Source organism: Chlamydotis macqueenii, chromosome 2 (assembly GCF_036417535.1).
Source record: "Chlamydotis macqueenii isolate bChlMac1 chromosome 2, bChlMac1.mat, whole genome shotgun sequence".
Taxonomy (NCBI): Eukaryota; Metazoa; Chordata; class Aves; order Otidiformes; family Otididae; genus Chlamydotis; species Chlamydotis macqueenii.
This window is the reverse complement of record NC_141557.1, coordinates 27,244,725-27,266,430: the sequence shown is the minus strand read 5'-3', so window position 1 is coordinate 27,266,430 and position 21,706 is coordinate 27,244,725. Positions and strand designations below refer to the sequence as shown.

General features: G+C 38.7%; 1 protein-coding gene across 2 annotated transcripts in view; it reads right to left on the bottom strand.

Moving 5' to 3' along the window:
- Nucleotides 1-21,706, bottom strand: part of GLCCI1 (glucocorticoid induced 1) — a 59,794-nt gene that overhangs the window by 15,740 nt on the left and 22,348 nt on the right. The window contains exons 3-5 of one of the 2 annotated variants that reach the window (XM_086742390.1): nucleotides 12,972-13,058; nucleotides 4,206-4,322; nucleotides 1,290-1,442 (exon numbers count right to left, since the gene is read on the bottom strand). In XM_086742390.1, the coding sequence (XP_086598516.1) occupies nucleotides 1,290-1,442; nucleotides 4,206-4,322; nucleotides 12,972-13,058 (357 nt within the window). The remainder of the gene's footprint in view (nucleotides 1-1,289; nucleotides 1,443-4,205; nucleotides 4,323-12,971; nucleotides 13,059-21,706) is intronic. The other variant, XM_086742391.1, reaches the window with a different exon arrangement.

The following is a 21,706-nucleotide window of genomic DNA, read 5'->3' as shown; positions in this document are numbered from 1 at the left end:
TATTGCCTTGGCTGCACAAACTGCTGAGCACCTCTGGCCCCAGTCCAACAATGCACTTAAGTATGTGCTTAACTGTTTTGCTGGATCAGAGCCAGTACATTCAGTAACTTCGGAGACTGAGTTCTGCATCCCAAATAATAGGCTGTTAAAGCCCAAGGACAACATTTATGAAGATGATTTGTCTGATAAATAAATGAAATGTCCTCTAACCCTAGGAGATTACAACCCTAGCCATAGCAACATCAATGGTGGCACTGTGATACATACCTTTTATACGCTCTCTGGAGATGGCGCAACAAGGTTTATTGATTTGGGCTTTCTGTTTTGGTTTGTGTGTTTGTTTTTTTTATTTATTCCCCTGTTACAACACACACACCCCTTCTAAAAGGAAGAGATAGCCTTAGGAAAGCAAACTTAGCATAAAACTTTACTACTACAGTATTTCATTCTTAAGACTGCTTTGTCCACACAACTAAGTTTCTGAAGAAGCCAAGACCATTCCCAAAGCTTCTTAAGTTTACTGCTGAAATGAAGAACTACAAATAGCAGGTTTTGGAATTTTAAGCCTCTGATCAAAGTTTTATAGCTTGACTTGTACACTGAATTGCTATTACATGACCATTCACATAAAATAATCTACATCTTAGAGAAGATTAGAAAAAACGGTGGAGTAGTTTGTCCCACAGCAGAAAATTTTCATTGGCTGTTTAGGAAACAGTGGCTGTAAACCAAGGATTTCACATTTTAAGTGTCATCTAAGCACTCCAGTGCTCCTCAATAACAATTCCAACGCTCCAGTTCTCTTACATAAGCAAAGCTGCCACATTTGTCAGTATTTCCCATACAGAGATCTCCCATGACAGACTGCAGTGGTTCACATTCTGCTTACGGAAGAAAAGCATTAAAACCAAAAAGCAGAGCAGAAACAGAAAACTTAAGTCTTGCCTAAGAAAAAGAACACAAAATGAAGCAAATAAATTAACCTTCTGTTCTCTAATTACTGACTACTGTAGCCTGAAATATCTAAATTTTCAAGCACTTGCACTTTGCGCAAAAACTTTCAAGTTCTCTACAGAAAGAGCATTCTAAACATTTGGCCAGAAGCACTTTTTTAAACAAAACAAAAAAAACCACCCTAAAACACTGAAACGAAGTTTTCAAACAAACAGTTCTTTGAAGAAAAATATTCATAATTTCAGTCATGAGGAAGGTTTCTCATGAGGAAGGCTTCCCATGTGTTTATAGATTATGAAGAAAAAACAACAATAAACATGTTAATATAAGCTTACCTTGGATACTTCTTCTTTTCCACTGTTTTCCTTAATGAATACTTTTTCCAGTTCGGGGCTTATTCCTTCTACATTACACGGCACACGTGAAACATTTGATTTTGGCACTGAAATGTTTGACAGTGGCATAGGGACTGATCTGGTAATAGAAGCCTAGAAGGTAGAGAGCAACATGATGTGAAATTGGAAAATGGAATACAGACAGAAGTCTGAGTACTAAAAAAACCTAAAAAGTTAGAAGCTGTGTATTAATTTTGCCATCTCAAAGACCATCTTTACCTGGCAAATTTAAATAAAAAGAAATGCCTCCACAAATCAAAAGCCACTAAAATCACCTGTACTTAACTCAAAGAAGTGTTCTGTAATAAAAGCATTCTACTACTTCACTTATCAGTGAAGCCTGCAGGATGCCTTCCCGCAATGGTGCCAGAACTGAAAACTTCACTGACCTTGTCAGAGAAGATGTTCTTGAGAAACCAAAACGTTACATGAGCCATGACAAAGTGAGTTCCAAGTACTCAAGAACGTTCCTTTAAAGCAAATGTCCTAAGTGGACTTCAGTCTGTGTCAAAAACTGTTTTTATTGTGAATATAAATAGTGGCACAGGTACTTGCAACAGCTTACTTTAAGATGGAAAGCAAAACCCTTTTCTATGCAAAATGTAGTGGGAAAGTTTGTTATAGAGTCATAAAAGTTTCAGGAAGAGTATCAATTTCCTGTATGTCTTAATCACAAGATTAGACTTTAACCACAAGATTTTATCCAAACAGAAGGAGGAACATAAAGAATCAGCCATCACAGCTCAACCTCTTCTTTCTAAAACACTAGCTATTTAAAAAGGCAGTCAGGAAATACAATAACAGAACAAACATTTCAGGAGTTCAAACAGTGGCCTGTTAGTAACATGAGGTCCAAGATAAGGATCCACTGTACGTGAAATTTAATCAGGACTCAAATGTCTGCACTGTCAAATGAGACAAGATTAACTGCTTTCTACAAGTGGCTTGAGGTTCAAGAAATCATTGACTGAACCTTGCCTGAGCTTTAGAACCCATAACTGCATTTCAGTTTTGCTAAGAACCTGGTTCATGGTCAGGTAATTTGGCCAGGAATTTGTCCAAAGCTATTCTTCGTATGTGTCAGCATCTTTATAATAGGAGAAATATAGATATACTCAGAGCACAGGCAAATTTTTATAACTCTGTCAAACATGAAAATGACCTGAAAACAAATATTGTCTTACCCAGGCTTCTGTTAAAGCAATCAACTACATTAACATTTGCCTAAACTCAGAAATCACTTTGAAAAATAGGTAGGTAATAAGACAACAGGAAACAGAAGACATCAGACTAGGAGCCCGAGCTTAACCTCTCAGAGAAGAGGATTTCAAAGATGTGCTGGAGAATCTCTCCTATGAAGATGGGCTGAGAGAGCTGTGGCTGTTTCTGCAGAGTCTGGAGAAGAGGAGGCTCCAGGGAGACCTTATAGTGGCCTTTCAGTACTTAAAGGGGACTTGTGAGAAAGACAGGTAAGAATTCTTTAGCAGGGCCTGTTGTGATAGGACAAGGGGTAATGGTTTTAAAATAGAAGGAAGCCAATTCAGACGGAAATAAGGAAAACATTTTTTTACAGTGAGGGTGGTAGAACACTGGAACAGTTTGCCCAGACAGGTGGTGGATGCCCCATCCCTGGAAACATTCAGGGCCAGGTTGGACGACAGGGCTCTGAGCAACCTGATCTGGTTGGAGATGTCCCTGCTTCTTGCAGGGTGGCTGGACTAGATGACCTTTAACAGTCCCTTCCAATCCAAACTATTCTATGATTCTAAATCCATAGACTGATGGCTGGAGAGAAGTCCTGTCATCACAATGCTCATTGGTATAGAACATGGGAATGGTCATCAACATAATCTAGACGTAAGAATTTGCAATCCAAAGATTATGTCTGATTGAGGTTTTACAGTAAGTCATAACATCTGAAACAAGAACAGGCTGGTGATGAGAGCAATTTTTCCATTTAATATGATGGAAACCTCTCAAAATACATTGTAACAAATGTACAGTAACATAGCCACGGCAACCACAAACTCTCATGTAGACAGGATTCTGTATTGACAATTATTCTGGACTACCGTAACAACCAACAGGTATGTCCTAGACAAAACTATGAAGAAAAAGACTTTTATCCAGCAGTGTTACAGATCCTTTAGTCACCAGTCCCCAGGGACGGGGTACTGAGGCAAGTATACTCTTGATTTCAGTTGAACTTAAATTCAGGGTGAATTTTTCAAGAAAGCAAACACCACAATATTGTTTTCCTTGATGTCATGTGGAATGATTTTCAGGAAAAGATTCCTGAAATGGGACAAGGAAATGAGATTTTCCCTCGAATCTCTGGTGATACAGCATTGCTGCCTTTTACTGATGAATACACAGTAAGGTGAATTACAAGTTTGTTCATAACAAGTCAGTCAGTGTTGCTGCTCAAAGACTGATCAATTTTTGGGCTTGCTAATCCAGGCTGCTTATCCTTGAGTACTTTCTTTTTCTTTATTTTCTATTTTAATTTTTTTTAACCCACTCAGATGAAATTGGGTTGCGAAACTGACAAGCAAGTACCTTCCAGGGGAGCAGAGACTTTTGAAAGTGTACCACAAAAATTAGTCCTGGAAGTCAGTGTGTATTCCTGGAAATGCAGTCTTATCTGGCCATGCTCAGAATTTTTACAGCATCTTTATATATTTTAGTTGCTATCCTGCTGCAATCCTTCTTTCTTTTACTGTATGATGACTATTAGATAAATTTCAGTGAAGATGCAATGGTATCAGGTTGTTAAGCATTTCAGCGTACCATATAGGAAAAAAAAACAAAACAGACAAGGTAGGAGGCTGTTATTATAAGCAACCTTCTACTTACCTGAGTCTGACTGATTGCTATATGGTTGCCATGGAGAGGTGACTGACGTTCTTTCTCTTTACTGTGACGACTGCTCTGCTTACTGCGCTGAAGCTGCTGCCTCAGTTTGGCAATCTGCTGGAAAGAAGTTCAGGTGAAGTGATAATAAGTTACTGAACGGGGAAATGCTCAAGTGTTCCCATATAAAGTGAATCACAGACATTTTAAGTCCTCTTTAGAGGATTTTACAAGCATATGGGATCATCTTCCCTTAAGGCATGAGTATTTAAGCTTCTTTCTGCTTATTAGATACTTTGTCCATAGTATCTGCCCTATTTGCCAACCTGAACACAACAGCGAGCTTAGTTTAATTACTAAACCTCCTCATTACAAACAAGCACTGTAATAACTGATGCAAACAAAAGTAGTCATAATGACAATTTGTAACAATTTCTGGCCTATAATTGGTTTAAACTGTGAAGCCTACAGTTAAATTTATTTGACCTTAAACCAAACCAAAGTTTTCCACTTATACTTCATCATAAAAGCAGAGAGCTTTCACAAACAACTGGCAATCAATATGCATTGCTCATCTTGGAGAACTCATTTAATACATTTAACAGCATTTCCCTGCAGGCTAAATTATCACAGATTCCTTCAGGCAGATGGAATTATCTTTTTTGCTGTCTGCTGAAAAGATAGAATCATAGAATCACAGAATGGTTAGAGTTGGAAGTGATCTTCAAAGGTCATCTAGTCCAACCCCCCTGCAAGGAGCAGGGACATCCCCGACTAGATCAGGTTACTCAGAGCCTCATCCAGCCTGGCCTTGAACATTTCCAGGGATGGGGCATCCATCACCTCTCTAGACAACCTGTTCCAGTGTTCTACAACTCGCATCGTAAAAAAATTTTTTCCTAATATCTAATCTAAATCTACCTCCCTCTATTTTAAAACCATTATCCCTCATCCTATCACAACAGGCCCTACTGAACAGCTTCTCCCCATCTTTCTTGTAGGCCCCCTTGAGGTACTGGAAGACCACTATCAGGTCTCCCCAGAGTCTCCTCCAGGCTGAACAGCTCCAACTCTCTCAGCCTGTCCTCATAGGAGAGGTGCTCCAGCCCTTTTATCACCTTTGTGGCCCTCCTCTGGACCTTCTCCAACTGGTCCATGTCCTTCTTGTGTTGGGGGCTCCAGAACTGGACATAGTACTCCAGGTGGGGTCTCACCAGGGCAGAGTAGAGGGGCAGAATCACCTCCCTCGACCTGCTGGCCACGCTTCTCTTGATGCAGCCCAGGATGCGGTTGGCCTTCTGGGCTGCAAGGGCGCATTGCCTGCTCATGCTGAGCTTCTCGTCCACCGGTACTCCCAAGTCCTTCTCCTCAGGGCTGCTCTCAATCTGTTCTCAGCCTGTATTTGTGTCTGGGATTGCCATGACTCAGGTGCAGGACCTTGCACTTGGCCTGGTTGAACTTCATGAGGCTGGCACGGGCCCACCTCTCCAGCCTGTCAAGATCCCTCTGGATGGCATCCCTCCCTTCCAGCGTGTCGACAGCACCACACAACTTGGTGTCATCGGTGAACTTGCTGAGGGTGCACTCTATCCCACTGTCCGTGTCGCCAACAAAGATGTTGAACAGGGCCAGGCCCAACACGGACCCCCTGAGGGACGCCACTCATGACTGGTCTCCACTTGGACATCGAGCCATTGACCACCACTCTCTGAGTGCGGTCATCCAGCCAACTCCTTATCCACCAAGTGGTCCATCCATCAAACCCACGTCTCTCTAGTTTAGAGAGAAGGATGTCGTGCGGGACAGTGTCAAAAGCTTTGCACAAGTCCAGGTAGATGATATCCGTTGCTCGTCCCTTGTCCACCGATGCTGTCACCCCGTCATAGAAGGCCACCAAATTGGTCAGGGATGATGTGTAATCAAAAGTTACATATTTTAAAGGTCAAATGCAACTAAAGCCATTACTCATTTGACCTGTTCCTTAACAGAAACCAACAAATTTCATCTGGCAACTCCTCCACTTATTTAATCCCTCTGGATAATTTCTACATGGAAGAGAGTATTTACCTCTATAAGCATTGTTTGAGAAGTTTAGACTACGTGCAAATTCACACAACAGATACAGACACTTCCTTAAGACTGGATAATTTTTTCCTTTCTGCTCAAGTTCCACTTTCCTTCATGCTCAGCACACCGGCATATAAGGCTAAGCATGCATTGCCCCATTTCATTTTTAACTCAGCTAGAGGCACAACTTGTTAAAACCTGAAGGGCAAGTAAGGAGAACTGAATGCGCATGGAATCCATATTTCAAAGAACTTAATCAGCTGGAAAGAAACCTCTCTTTCTGAGTGACAGCTTACAAGTACACACACTCTGTGGTTAACTCCAAGTAGTTAAATATATCACTAGTGCTCTTGCAAAGCAACTCTGTGGTAGAGAAGCACTTCACATCACTCTTCACAGTGTCAGAGATGACAGCGTTTGGTGAAGAGGTTTCGATGGAGCTTTGCTGCAGGCTGCAGACTGTTCTTTGTGATGCTTCTGGTACCACTCACAAAAGAAGGATTCACCTTTAAGGCTTCATATGAAGTCTTGCCACAGGTTGTTACCCATATACAGAGAGCTGCTACTCAGAAATGGCTGGATAATTTCATCTTCCAACAACAGACAAACACTTCAGATTTCCAAAAGGGTCTGTGTGTAGAATATATCAGTAAGACAGAGCCCTAATACAAGTGAGTTTCTAACACAGATGAGCTAAATTCAGAGAACTGGGAGACTAATCTCTTGATGAAAGGTCCAACTCAGACATTATGTTGGAAGAAACTTCGAAGGAGTCTGAAGAGATACTTCCTCTCTACAAAAGTTTCCAGAACTTCCCTATTCTCTCTGTAGGAGCAATGACAATTAGGACACCTAGGTCCAGAGATGAAAGAGCAGGTAGGTAACCAGCCTGGTAAGTATAGATACATCTAAAAAGACTTGTGTCTTACATGAGAATGCTGGAGAACAGGGAAATAATCTTCATCTTACCCTCTAAAAACTTAAAAACAGAAGAAAAAATGATGCCCAAACCAGAAGACAGTTGTGGACTGAGATAGCAGGGTACAAGAATAATCAGAAAGCAGGAAAAGTGCTGTACATAAATCTTTCATTTTTGCCGCCTCTCCTTGATGCTGTGTGTGTCCTCCTACTTAGAAAGTTAAATATCCTCTTTTTTTATTTAAATGAAATCTGTCTTTCTGAGCTTTCCTCATAAAAAAAATATCTATGCAATTCCACCTCAGAGATCAGGCTGACTGATTTGTCACAAACAGCTTGCAAGTCTTTGAGAACACAGCCTCTCACTCTAAAATTTAGACAGTGAAAGTATAAAATGGGAGAGCCCTGACAGGCTGGTAAGTCTCTAGGCTTGAAGCCCAGATAACCTGAAAGGAATCACGGAACCCTGGAATCTGAGGTTCTCTCAGCTACCTTGAGAGTATTTATAATTTCACAGTCAGTAAGTTCTTGACAACAACAGAAAAAAAAGGCTTCTTGGGTCACTGGGGAGGAAAGGGAAAGATGAAAACTTGCTGAAGAATCGGATTGTGCATCTGGAGCTGATGGAATAACTTAAGCCAAATATGCAATGCAGTGAAGAAATAGATATGTCTTCTCAGATCATCTGTCCTTAGCCCTGAATTTGAAGGGCCCTAGCTTTCCATAATGTGGTAGTTACCATCAGACAAAAAAAATAGAGAAAGCAAGGATGGGCGTATAAAAAGTAATCTGCTATTTCTCACTCATCTTCCAGACACAAGAGACAGAGGCTTGCCAGCACAGACAACCCAGCTTCAGAGTAGCCACGCTAAGCAGCCAGTGGCACCGAGTAGATGGACAGAAGAATCTTCCAAACTAAATGATGCTCCATCTCTTCACCCAGGGGAGTCCACGGTGAACTGACCACTTGCTAAAGCTAATCCTGAAATCCCAATAACTTTTTTCTTCTACAACACTATCTTTTTACTGTAATTTGTGTAGTGAGGAAGGAGTCTGTAATATATGCTTTAATAGCATCCATTTTACCAAGTGTCTTAAAGAGGAAGTAGATTCTGTCTCTTGGGCACTCAACCAACACAACTAAGATGGGCTAGGGACTTTGCTGGGCAAAGAAAATGGTGCCAAGTGACTGGTATCAGGAAAAAGAAGGAAAAAAAAAAAAAAACCCCAAAACAAACCATACTTGAAGATCCAGTCATTACACTGGTGTATATACACTCTGACACTGAACTCCATTCCAGACAATAATACAGATATTTCAGTTCGGAAGATGAGCCAGAAAAGAAATAATGTGCTATGCTGGGGGGGCACAGGGACGACACACCAATACAGTAATAAAACACACCATTTTAACAGGGCAGCTAAGAAGAACAGAAAGGGTTTGGGACACCATTTCCCTCACATGCCCAAGTATTGAGCATGAAGGTGACTGGGGCATACACCATAAAAACCCCAATAAAACACAAAGATCAGTGCATCGTAACAGTAATAAACCTACATCAGGTCATTCAGGACACAAACTTCCAGTTTGGCCTTAACAGTTTACCGTCATACAGCAACTATAAGATGACCAAAGATTATTAAACAAATAAGAAGTTATGAAAAAACTCTACAAATATATTTTTTGCTTGCTGAATATTTTTACATCTGTTAAGTGTACTTGAAACAAACACGAATCTTGTCTGTACCCCTTGAAATATGCATGCAATCTAATGGCACAAACCTGAGAAATAAGCAAACTAGGCCAGTTCTTTACAACACTGGAATAATCTAAGTATCCTGATAATTTTTCATTTTAAGAGATCTAGATGCAGACTACTAATACGAAGGAACATGTCACGTCTCAGGTTTCCTGCCCAAATGCTCATTAATATTTGTTGTATTTCTACAAATCGGGCTACACAACATAGTAACTTCCTATTGCTGAACAAGCCACAGACTCCTTATTAATGAGAGCAAGCTCTAACTCATTCATGAACCATCTGGTAATAAAGAAGTTAACCAGTAGGTCAAAGAATAAAACAAGCAGCAGAAATTCACCCTAAACCTTTGAATGCAATCTTTCGATTGGTATATGAAAGCACATAAAATGTGCAAGCTCTCATATTCAATTCTCTTTTATTCCAAAGTCCTTTTCAAGTATTGTGTGAGAGCAAAAGGGACCTTCCAACAGGAGGTTGCTGGTGTCAGTGTAACAGATACAGCACATATTAGTGCTTAAGGGAAGTTAAAAATCAGCTGAAATAATCACATCTTTAAAATCCTACACAAACTGAAAACTATTTGTTTTAAACCTTGGGTTTTTCCAGTCCTGGGTAAATTCCAGTTCAGGCTAAGGTATAACTAAAATTGTCCCTATTCAATTTCAACAGAATTTCAAACTAACTATTCAGATTGAAAGAGGAAAAAATACCAGCAGTTCAAACCACTGCTTGGTTTGTGTCCAGTACAAAGACTCTACTAGTAATCTTTATCTCCCAGTCAAGACATGTATCTATTAAAATAATGTTAAAGTAGTCTGACATTATCTTACAACAATTCATATTCAAGACTTCATAAAAACAAGTAGTAGATCCCTTCAGAATATAAATAAATAAATAAATAAATAAGGTAAATCTTGCTAGGAGGTGATAAAAAAGGAACACACTATCATTACAAAGTTCATATTGACAGCTGGGGAATTGTATATTTTTTAATAGACTCACTACAAGAAAGCAAGCATTGCCTATTTCACTGCTAGACAGATTCAATCCTGATACCCACCTACTTCAATTCAAGGGCAAAATAATTTTCAACTATCCAAAGTGATTTTTTTTTTTTAATGTGGTAATACAGAATTAATTTTTTTGCTTGGGATCTTAAATCTGTATAGTCATTTTGGGTTTTTTAAAATCTAAACCTTTTAAAAAGAGCTCCCAGTTGTGTTAAATAAATGCATTTAATTGTTGTAGTTCTCAAATCAACCAAGGAAAAAAAATAATTTTTTTAAACTTAAAAGCACATTCAATCGTCTTTTATCAAAATCAATTAAAACTATGCATACAAGTATTTGGTTACTTTACAGTATCAACATAATAAACCCATGCTAGAAATCATTCCATTAATTGCTGGAACAAGAAAACATGAATCCAAACTGCTAAGACAAGCTAAGGAAACTGTAAACAGCTATCTACTTGTTTACTGTCAAATGCTATGGGAAACAATTCAAAATGCTGAGCAGAACTACTGTTCCCTGTGTTACTCTCAACAAATGCAGTTGCCCAGGAGAGGTGATACTCATATTTCCATTATTTAAGCTCTTGTCTTCAGCTGCCTACAGTTTTGTCAAATTTTCTCTGACCTCTACCATGCAACATTCAGCTGCCTTATTCCCCTCCCATTAGAGATTTCAGTACAAGTATTAGAGTTGTTTTAAGAATGAGATTAAAATGAAAGAGGAGGTGGACATAATTCTACCATTTTATGTGCTAAAACAGATTATCATAGCTTTTTACCTGGGAAGCTCAGCTGTTGGAAGAAAAAGCCAAGCATACATCTAGGGGTCCTTTATGCTGGCAAAGTGCCCCTTTATTCCCTTGGAAAAACCTTCACATTTGGCAAAGCTTTAGCAAAAATTTCAGTTTGTACATGTTCAAGAAAGATGTTTTGAACGGGCAGCTACCTTTGCTAGTAATTCTGTCTCTGCTGGGCTTTACAGTTTGAACACAGCTGCCCCAGAGAATTTCTCCTTCCAGAAACTGCTGATTACTGTGGCACAAAGAAACTGAATGCACAGGTACTGTGCGTACTGAACACACTCTTAACACCCACCACACAGGCATTAAGTAGCCGGACAGAGAAGCTGGAATCAGGACTTACAGGTGAGAGACAGGAAAAAGAAAGGGATAAAATAGAAGCCAAATGACAGAGAGACAGAACAGACAAGGAGCTGGAAGGTAACTGAGCAAGAGCTCAAGGAAGGGAAGATAGACAAGAATTGGCTGGATAATGCACACATAATGACACAGGGACTCTGAACCCCAGGAACTAGAAAAGGAAATAAAAGTGTTCTAAGAAGCTGGAGAAAGAAAACAGAGAAAGGGAAAGAGCTAAGCTGGAGAAGACAAGGGCAGGTTTTGGGGTGAACCACCATTGCAGAATTTTGATAGAAACAATTCCCTTCCACACCCCATTTTTTCCACTACTGTGTTCTATCAGAAAGGAACCATTAAACCCATCAGCCACATATTTCTCATCTTTCTCTTGTGCTTAGTCCATAAAGAGCAAGGCAACCTAGCACAATGGATCACTGTTATCAAATGGCAGAGACTTGCTTATGTGCCGAAGGTTTCACTATCACTGACAGTCACAGCCTTGTGGTGAAGAAAAGCTGCTTGTTGCAGAACTTGATAGGGAACTGCCAGAGATGAAGGCTGGTCTCTCAGTAAAAGCAAGCAAGCATTACCCTTGGAAATACAGATCCTATTCCTGCCCCTCCTACAATTACTTTGTGCTGTTAAGTAACATTTAAGCCAAAACTTTTCAGACACAAAACTCCTCTGCACTAATTTCTGCACACTTAATTTGTGGTTCTGAGCGCTTGCTCACAGCTGCAGATGAAGTCACTCAGGCAACTGAAGGCTCATGTACTAATAAATCAGCTATGATGGCTTTCAGAGGAATAGACAACCCTCTTTGACCTAGGTCCTCATCTTTAAAAATGAGGCTACCACCACCACTGGAATGCAAGATTATTCCATATTTGACAAATCTGATTTTAAAATTCAAGTAATTAAGCTTACATCACTGCTTTTGACAACTATTCTTCCTATAAACGGCTGTCTAGAAGAGGACTATATATTGCCAGTAACATAATCTCCTCAGACAACTTATACATTTCTTCTCAGTTTTGAATGTCCTATTAAATAGGGAGCCAGGAGAGACGATGTAAAAAGCCCCAAGTATCAGCGGGAAGTCCCACCCCACGAGAACATACCGCAAGATTAACTTTTTAAAAAGAAAGGTGTAGCTCTTGAAGAGAGGCTGCACCCTCCCCAAAAGAGGCATAAGGCTGAATGCAGTCCAGTTATTAAGTGCTGCACAGAGCTAGCATTACATGAACAGGGAAGAATGTAGTTTACTGGGACAAAAACTGAAATACTGTCATTTCAGCTGAGCTGGAGATCATTTCACTGCACCTACTCTCATTATGCAAATCCACTTTTAGTGGGTTCCTTCTAGTGGCAATCGCAGTCTATAGCAAAACACATATGATTAAAGAGCATTTCAAGTAATCATACCATTACTGTATCAACACTCATCCTCCATTTTCTTTTGTGAAAGTGATGTCTTCTTTATCTCGCCCCTTAAACTTGAACAAAATTTCTAAATGAGAATATGCTAATATAACGACTTACACTTTGCCTCTTTCAGAAGAGCAGCACTAAAGAACAAAAAGCTAGCTAAGGTAACTCTGAACAGAAAAAGTAGTAAGCAACAACAGGCTGATTCCTCAGCACTCACTCTGGCCACTCCTTCACAGGCAACACTGTCATAGGAAGGGAGGAAATCCAACAGGCATAAAATAACAACCGCTCTTGAAACAACTCTTACGTTGAAGTTAAAACCTGTTTCAAAAGCAACAGAGGGGAGGGAAAGGGTGCAGTTTCCTGGACTCCAGATACAGATTAAAAACGTCTTGGGCACATCAAGACTTGAAAGGTTTCACTGTGCAAAACTTCTCACCTCTTTTAGTTGATCAGCACTTCCCCACGATGCCGAGCGCTGATGTGATCTCTTTTCTGCTCCTTCTTCAGCCCAACAGCTAGGTGTCTAAAGGGAAGAAGAAGAAAAAAAAAAATAAAAGAAAATATACTTTATTGAATTGTCCAGGTAGGAAAAACCTTTTGGCACAAATTATTGCTTTACTCCTTCCGCAGTGTCAGAGTTCAGGCATTACACATGAAGAATAAATTTCAGAATCTGATATGGAGCAGTAATAGTCTCAATACATAAAAAAAAACAATATAGAAAGTTAAGGCTTTGTAAACTCACATTTACAAAGGATGAGGACAACGCATATTACTGAAGAAGGTATCAGAGGCCTGACAATCACAAAAAAAAACCTTACCTGGCTATTCCCATCTGTGCTTTGGCATCCATTTCTAGCTTTTGCTCAGTGGACAGTTTAGAAAACCACAGGATTAAAAATACATACAAACAAACTCAGCCACCAAAAGCCAGGATTCAGTTCTCCCATCTGTCTTCCTTAACCACTGGGCCAGATATTCAATTCCTTCTTGCTAATTCTGACTTGATACAGAGTTTGATACACCTTTTATTGCTTTTGACACCAACCTACATGAGCAGAACAGTGAAGGGCAAGCCTTTTCCAGCCTTGTCTCCCCAAACTTCTGGGCTTGCACCAGCAGTGGAAGTAGGAGCTATAAAGTTAAACCCCAAAGACTGAGAAGGGTCTGGAAGCCAGATCTCCTAACTCCCATGCTTATTCAGCACAAGACTATTATGAAAATTGGGAGTATCCACCCATTTCTGAACAAGAGAGTCACTGGCTGCCAGAGGAGCAATGGGGACATCTAAAATCCAGGGCAAGTTTGGGATATGAACTATATAAAACCCTACAGGCACAGGCACACACATGAATTCGTGAAAAGAAGAAAAAAAAAAAAAAAAAAAAGAGAGGGAAGGGCAATTCCTACCAGTACGAGCTGAATCTTTCAAAATAAGAATGCAAGAAATAAAACTATACCACTGAAAATTATGAGAATTTGGCTGTGAGGTTCTTCAGGGAGGGGACCACTGCTAGTACTTCTCCAAGGGAGAGAGGACCTCAGCCCAGCAGGACTGGGATCCACCTCCCTGCACAACTTCCTTTGAGTGCACGGAAACCCAGTTCCTTCACAGCTTTCCTTACTCTTGCTTCCTCTCTGGGGCCTAGAAACTTCTGTAGTACCCACACATGTAGCAGACACTGTTCTGCTCAGGAAGGAGGCTGGGCATCACCTACGAGAACATACAAAAACTATGTCTATGGCTCATCATCCTTGCTGCCCTGCAAAGGGAGGTGGAAGGAGCCCTCCGGGCCCAGGCCACTCAAGCCAAGCATGACAGGGCAAGCCTGGTACCATTATGCACCAAACTGTAGTTTCAGAGCAGAGGCTATACCTTTATAGCTACAGTATTATGTGGCCTACATCCCAGCTCCAAACTCCTAAGTGCTAGTATTTAGTGTGCTAAGTCCCTTTGTGTGCACAGGCCTACGTATCCCACTTATGTTTTCTGCCAGCCCTGCACTTTCCATGGTTTTGGTGGGTTTTTTCCTCCATTATTTTTACACCACCATGAATACTTCTACCAAAGGCCCAGCAAGCTGCGTGGGTGATTAGAAAGCAAAATAAAAGAAGTCAGTAAGAAATTTTTTGCTGCATGTTCACTGGAAAGAAAAAACAAGTATTTATAAAAAGTTAGGGTTCTGTGTATTTATTATACGACTTTCTTTGTGCAGGTCTGGGGAAGAAGCCAGAAGATAATGTGGTTATGAGGAAAAAAAAAAAGAAAAGAGTGAAGAGTTAAAGCACCTATTTAAAACTATGAGGGAAACATGGGAGTCCCTCAGCCAGGCAACCCATTACTCTCATCACCACTCTCTGCCACACACGTGCTACCTGTGTGTGCAGTCAGCCCCTCTGAATTTTAGTGGAGCTATCCTCCAAATAACTACTTGTTCTTGCAGACTGGGTGCTTACCACCTCCCCGAAATTTGTGTGAAAGACATTGTATTGCTTTTAATTTCTTTTTAAACACAGAAGTGGCTTTTAGATTTCTAAATAACTAGAGAAAATGGGGAGGGGAGAAGGGAGGGAAATTTGCTCCTTTTTCAAAATCATGGGCTTTCACAATATATTACAATTTACTTTCCAATTTAAATTACTCTTTTCTTCAAGTATTTTACTATATCCCAAGTACAGCTGGAACTATACTCTCATACAAAACCAGAGAAACATCAACGCAAAGGGAATTATTTGGAAAATGTATCTTCCAAAGGGTGTATTCTGAATACAACACTGCTCCACAGTTTGGAGAACAACTCCAGGCCGAAGTAGAAACAGGCATTTCAGGTGCTTAAATACTGTTCTGTAGTGCAGGAGGGTGTACCAGGGATCACTACAAGCTCACAGCCTTTCAACTACAGCTTAACAAACAGAACAGAAAAGACATCGAGTATCTAAAAAGCCAAAGTGAATTTCTCAACAAAGAGAAGTAAACTGCTAAAAAACAAAACAAAACAAAGTTACATAGAAAGCAAGAGCTCACCTGTATTTTTTAATAAGCACAGATATTGATCCAGATAGCAAGAACAAAAACAAACTAATAGCAACACCCTGAAGAACTCAAACAACACTGGTGATTGTTAGTAGAGAGAGGTGGGAATCCTTATATTGCAGTTGATTTAATCAGAAATGAAAAATAACAAATATAAAGCATTCATTCACTCAATACTAAATTTTGTACTTTCTCAAATGTGCTTGTACACTCTCTTCCACTCAAATACTATCTCCCTTTAGACAAGGATTATAGTTGGTTTCAGTCTCTGGTATATTGAGTTAAGTCACAACCTTTCAAAATATACATACAAGTACCAGTATACAGGGCACAGAATGTTTTTGTCCCTCAGTTTTATTTGCAGTGTTAGATTACAAATACTATACAGTGTTCCTAGCACAGTACTGAAGTCAGGCAATGTTATATTAATGGAAAAAAGGTTAAAAAAATACCACAACATAATATATTGTAACCCACATTACAGGAAGGCAAGTTTTAGGTTTGTAACCCAAAATCCTTATATTCAAGCAAAAGCTTTTTAAAAGAGACCAAAAATCAAAGAACCCCACACTTGTTACATACAAACGGAATTTCTGCTTTTGTAAGTCTAGCTCACGTATAAGCACCTCATATCTCATTTGAATGTTGTAATTTAGAGCACAAATAAGATGGGGGTGTATAGCACCCTTGATATGCCACATTTCATGAAAACTGTTTTCTCATCTTTATTTAAACTTCTACAAAGCAGGCTTATTCACAGAAGCCTTCATTTGAAGCTGCAAGTGTACTTCCCACGTGTTAAACATTAAAAAAAAACAATGAAAGATTAAAAAGTATCCCAAAACTGTATTTGAGGAAAAATTTCTAAATCACAACAAACAAAACCAAAGTTGCTGCACCTCAAGTCAGAAACACACTAAGAGAGATCATAGGCACTATCTGTGAAACTGGTAATATTTCAGAGCTGAAACAAATTTATAGCATCATTTAAGTATGAACTGAACTTCATGAATCTGAAGCATTATTTCTGCAAGTCTATCTTCAGAAACTAAGATTTAAAATATTTTAGGAGGAGAACCTTGAAAGCATTAAATAACGCATGCTGCGTCAAGAGGAGGATCACTGATATTTCAAAATGTGAAGGTTCGTGGTCCCAGTTTCACTTGACACAATGCTTAAAGCACGCACATGGGATAGGACATGCTGAGAACACCACATCTGGTTGCTCTCTTCAGTCTTAATGTAAATCACAATTACCATTGTTCTAACTCACCCAACCTTGTAGAGATCAGCATTTCTTCCAAAACGTTTGGTAATTCTGCCTTGTTTTTCCACCCGTGTCAGGGATATACACCTACATTCTTTCCACTTCACTTAGATCAGAATGACTGCATGGAGTACCAACCTACCTAAATCTAAAATAAGACTGAATTACTCTAAATATCTCGCATTATTGCCAGCTCTAATTACTATATCTAGCCTGCATTCCAGAATAACTACACTGGGAGGTGGGTGCAAAGATTAAGAACACAAGTCTAGGTTTTCTAGGGGAAGCTATAATGTTTTTGAAGAACTTCCACATTCAAAAGAAACAACAACAACAGCACTAGAAGATAAAGTCTGGTAAGTCTTCAGATGTTTCTGAAGCATTCAAAGGCCCTCTAGGAATTTTACAGAAAGAAACAGCCTGAAGTTAGAAGTTAATTTGACTATAAGGCAACGACTCCTCTTAAACACCAGACAGGTTAAGAAAAGTTAAAACAATAAATTCACAGTTATATGATACATATATCTCCCTCCTTGTCCCTTCCCCCCAAATACATCATTAAGATATCGCATTAAAGCCTTGATAACTAATACACCAATAAAAAACCTTGATGTAATTGGGCTCCCTAGTTTATGATGTTAATTTTTAAGCAACAAAATTTCTACCCAAAAGAAAACAAAACATTACTCAGGTAACTAATGAGAAGCAACAACATTAAAGCCTTAACCCACACACAAGAAGAACAAAAACATATTTTAGCCAAGCATTCCAGTTTATTAACTCTGCGTTATTCTTTAGATTAGAGAGAAGTAAAAATTCTGAAAGGCATTTTGCAAACTTTCTTCATTTCCATTTGTGCAATATGTAATTGACATATCTAACGAAAAAGGCATATCCAGGCATACTGGAATCCAGTTTAAGAAGTCAGCTGGGGAGGAGGTGCAGGAAATCACTGAATTATACTCCACTTGGTCATTTGTTGTTTTCTTTCTATTCTTTAGATCAAGCAAGATTACATAGATGAACTTTAAGCGGGAATATCTTTGTTATGACATCAACATCTTATGTTTAACCCTAATCTCTCCTTAATTTTCTAGAAGTCTTTTAATTAGCTACTGCTAAATAATTATGTTAACAAATTATGACGATTATCCAAATGTTTCTGAGGATTCTGAAGTTAGGCATAATCATTTCAACATTGAATTATTCCTTTCACTAGGAAGGGGGAAATACTTACACGTACAGCTGACAGAGACATATGCAAAATTGCTCCATCAGTGCTCCCAAAAGAGATGGAAAAAAACAGGGAAGGAAATTATACTGGGTTTTAAATGACCTTAATGAAAAGTCCCAATTTTACTGAAAAGAGGAGGGAAGCAGGACAGCGGAGGAACTTGGGAAGAGGATCACAATGTACATCACCACGTATAATAACCTCCTATAATAGTAAGTATCTCCTCACTTCTGAAATAATTAAAACACTACTAAATAAAGCAGTGTACCTCTGATTATCCAAAACTTGCTCCTCCTTAAAGATCAGCTAGTTGTATGCATATGCACACATACATATATGAGCATAAACGCATGGAGAATTCTTAGAAATGTGGAATTGTGTGTCACAGTGCATAGTGTCATAGTATATTTTTCCAAAAGCAAACATCACCACCTCACTTCTCTTCAGTGTTTTCAGTCAAAACACTTGGAGAAACACAGAAATATGAACTACACTTACTATTCTCCAAGATGCAACAGAAACTAAAACAAACAAACAAAATTGTTTCCTCCATTTAAATAATATTATTGAATTCTTATTTTTAAATTCTGCTTTAATTTTACAGAAAGAAGAAACATTTTCTTCATGAGCACTATATAGGTTCAAAGAACTTAAGCTGCAAACAAGCACTTGGAAAAAAAACGCATTAATGGTTCATCTGATCGTGGTGAAGACTAGAATCTGACTCTTTTTTGTTTTGTTTTGTTTTGTTTTTTTAAATACAAGAATTCTAAGAAATTCTTGGAACAGCTATAATAATCACCTTCATGAAACTGCACAAAATTTGGATTTTAAATTAATGTTTAATTAGGGACAAAAAGTACCCTTGAAAGAGACATAATTATTCCACCTACAACATAAGTTACACTAACAGTATTGCTCATGAGTTCAGAAGTAAAACAAGAGATAATTGATTCTCCAATGAAACACACTCATAAAAAAAATCGTTAATTAATTTTCATTATCTTGTTTTTATTTATTTTTGTTTATTACCATCTTCCACTCCACTAAACTACAAAGCATTATTATTTTTCCCTACTGTAAATTATATGAACTCCCAAGAGCTAAACTGTTACTTAGCCATAAAGAGGAAGTAGTGGAAGTATTTGTGCTGCTGGTCAGGCAAAGAGCAAGGTTTAAATTTAATTTAACTTAATTTGCCATGCACGCATCCTATCAACAACTTGGAACTCATTCTTAGTTCTTGAAATTAGATATACTTCAAACTACACAGAGGTCAAACAACAAAAAACCCCACACAACCAAAGCATAACTCAAGTCAATATTTTATTATCAAGTTTATCTACAAGTCTCCCTAGTGAGCATTTTGTTTTAAAAAATCTGGAATTTCCTGTGCCAATCACTATGCTTGTTACATTTTACATATTCATATAGGCCTGAGTAATCAAAACACATGTTTTTCAGCTCAACTTAAACACTCCTAATTGCTTGATTTTTGTGTAATTTGAATAAAAAGACAGCTCATACAATTCCTTGTTAGCAGATATCCACACAGATCAAAACCATGAAACTTCCCTGCCCTCATCCCTTTGAAATAATACTTCACTTTGTAACGACAACAGTACTGCCTTTCCTCTCTGTCACATTTGACTGTGCTGAAAAGGCAAAACTTCCCCCCCCCCCCCCCCGCCCCGAGGTTTGTTTCTGAATGAGGTAAAGGGTGGCAGCCAGCAGGTCAAATAACCTAAACACTTACTTGAGCTCACTAGGAAAGCAAGTTTACTGCCAAATGTTTGGAGCTCAAATATTTATAAAAAAAGTTTGTTTCTCTTTTCTGTAACTTGTGAAAAGGTTTGTTTGTGAATGTTTAAATATCCTAAATTTTCTTTTCATAAGGATATTTGCGAAGTTTGATATGGACATATGTTTTATGAGAGAGCGGTTAAGAAATACAATAACTACAAAGCATGCCACTGAAAATCTCATTGATGGAAATTTCAATTTCTGTTCTGTTTCTGAACAGAAAGAACTTTCAAGGGACAGTACTGTGGAAGGAAGGTACCTTGGAAGTAAATCCAGGATTAAGAACTTTTTAGGTAGATCTTTCGTGATAGTAAAGACAACTGCTTGTTCTTCTTTTTTGCTAAAATTGGCTGGCTGGTTTCAAAATGAATGAGTAGGACACAAAGACAGCATTTTCTTAAAGGGTACCACCACAGTTTCTAGAAGTTTCCTTGAACAACTTTAATAATCAAATTCCTAAATTCATTAAATAGGGCTTCTGGATCATACACACAGATCTTTCTTCTTTTCTAAGCATTCCACGCTTATCCTTCCCCCATCAGAGGACTTCCTGCATTGTGTTACAGCAGATTTTAAAGAGATACAGAAAATCATTTATATATTCTAAATTGTCCTGAGAAATTTAGTATCACACAAAAGACTAAAACCTAGAATCAATCCGAAGAGCTGGTGCATTTGCTCTAAGTGATGGTGGCAGAATGGGTGACAAGTATGTTGCATGCCAGTGGAAACTAACCAAAACCTACACACCTACAAGTGAAGTTATGTCAGATCCTTGATATTTTAAAGGTATCATAGGAATTGTGAGCTTCCATTTAAAACAATTCTTAACGGAGTTATAAGCAAAAGGTAGGATAACAGTATTTTTCTTTGCAGGACACCCTTGATACAATGGGCCAGAAATCATGGCACAAGAGATAGAAAATTGATTTAACAATCAACCCTATATGGCCTGAAAATATAACCAGATTGCTTTATCTAGTTTCCAATTTAGTTTAGAACACAAACTCAGATGACTTACTCCATACCCTAGTAACACTACCAAAAAACCAATAATGCAACTCCTTTGGGTTTTTTTTAAATTACATATTTTTAACCTGTTCAATGGGTGATCATCTTTATGGGGAACAAGCTCCAGCATGAGGAGGAATCATGCAAGAAACAATGTTCAGCTTTCTAGCCAAACAGGACTGGAGCAGTATGAATGCCACAGCAGCCTACCTGCCAGAGGTTCCTGGTAAGGAGAGAGCCCTAAGGAGGATCCAAGGGTATCGGGCCATAAATAATCTCAGTAGCCTTCCTTTTGGAGCTGGTGGTAAGGCTCTCATGCTGATGTCTCACTTCAAGAGGCAGCTCTTCTACAGAGCATTTTTGTTCGTCTTTCTTGCTAGTAAGCAGCAGAGGGAACATCTCGAGACCACATTACATGGTCACTCTCAGCTTCCTCTTGTTGATCTCCCCTCTAGCGACAAATTAATCAATTCTTCTTAACAGTAATCTCTCTCTTTCTCCTCCCCCGCACACACACAAATATACTTTTTGAGACCCACAGATTTATTACCACAATTTAGTACAATCTTTAGTTTGTCAGCCAACCCTATTATGGAATCTTTTTTTTTTTAAATAACACTCAGCACAATTTTGCATATAGTAGCTTCAAAACAAACCAGATATAAGGCTGAGATTAAAATCTGCTTATTTAGCCTCAACAGATCTGCCCACATACAGAAAATTATTTTTAACAACTGTTTTCTAAAAGCTTAAAAATATTAACTGTCGCATACCATATTACTGAATTAACACTGGTTAAAAAACACTACCGTGCCCTATTTT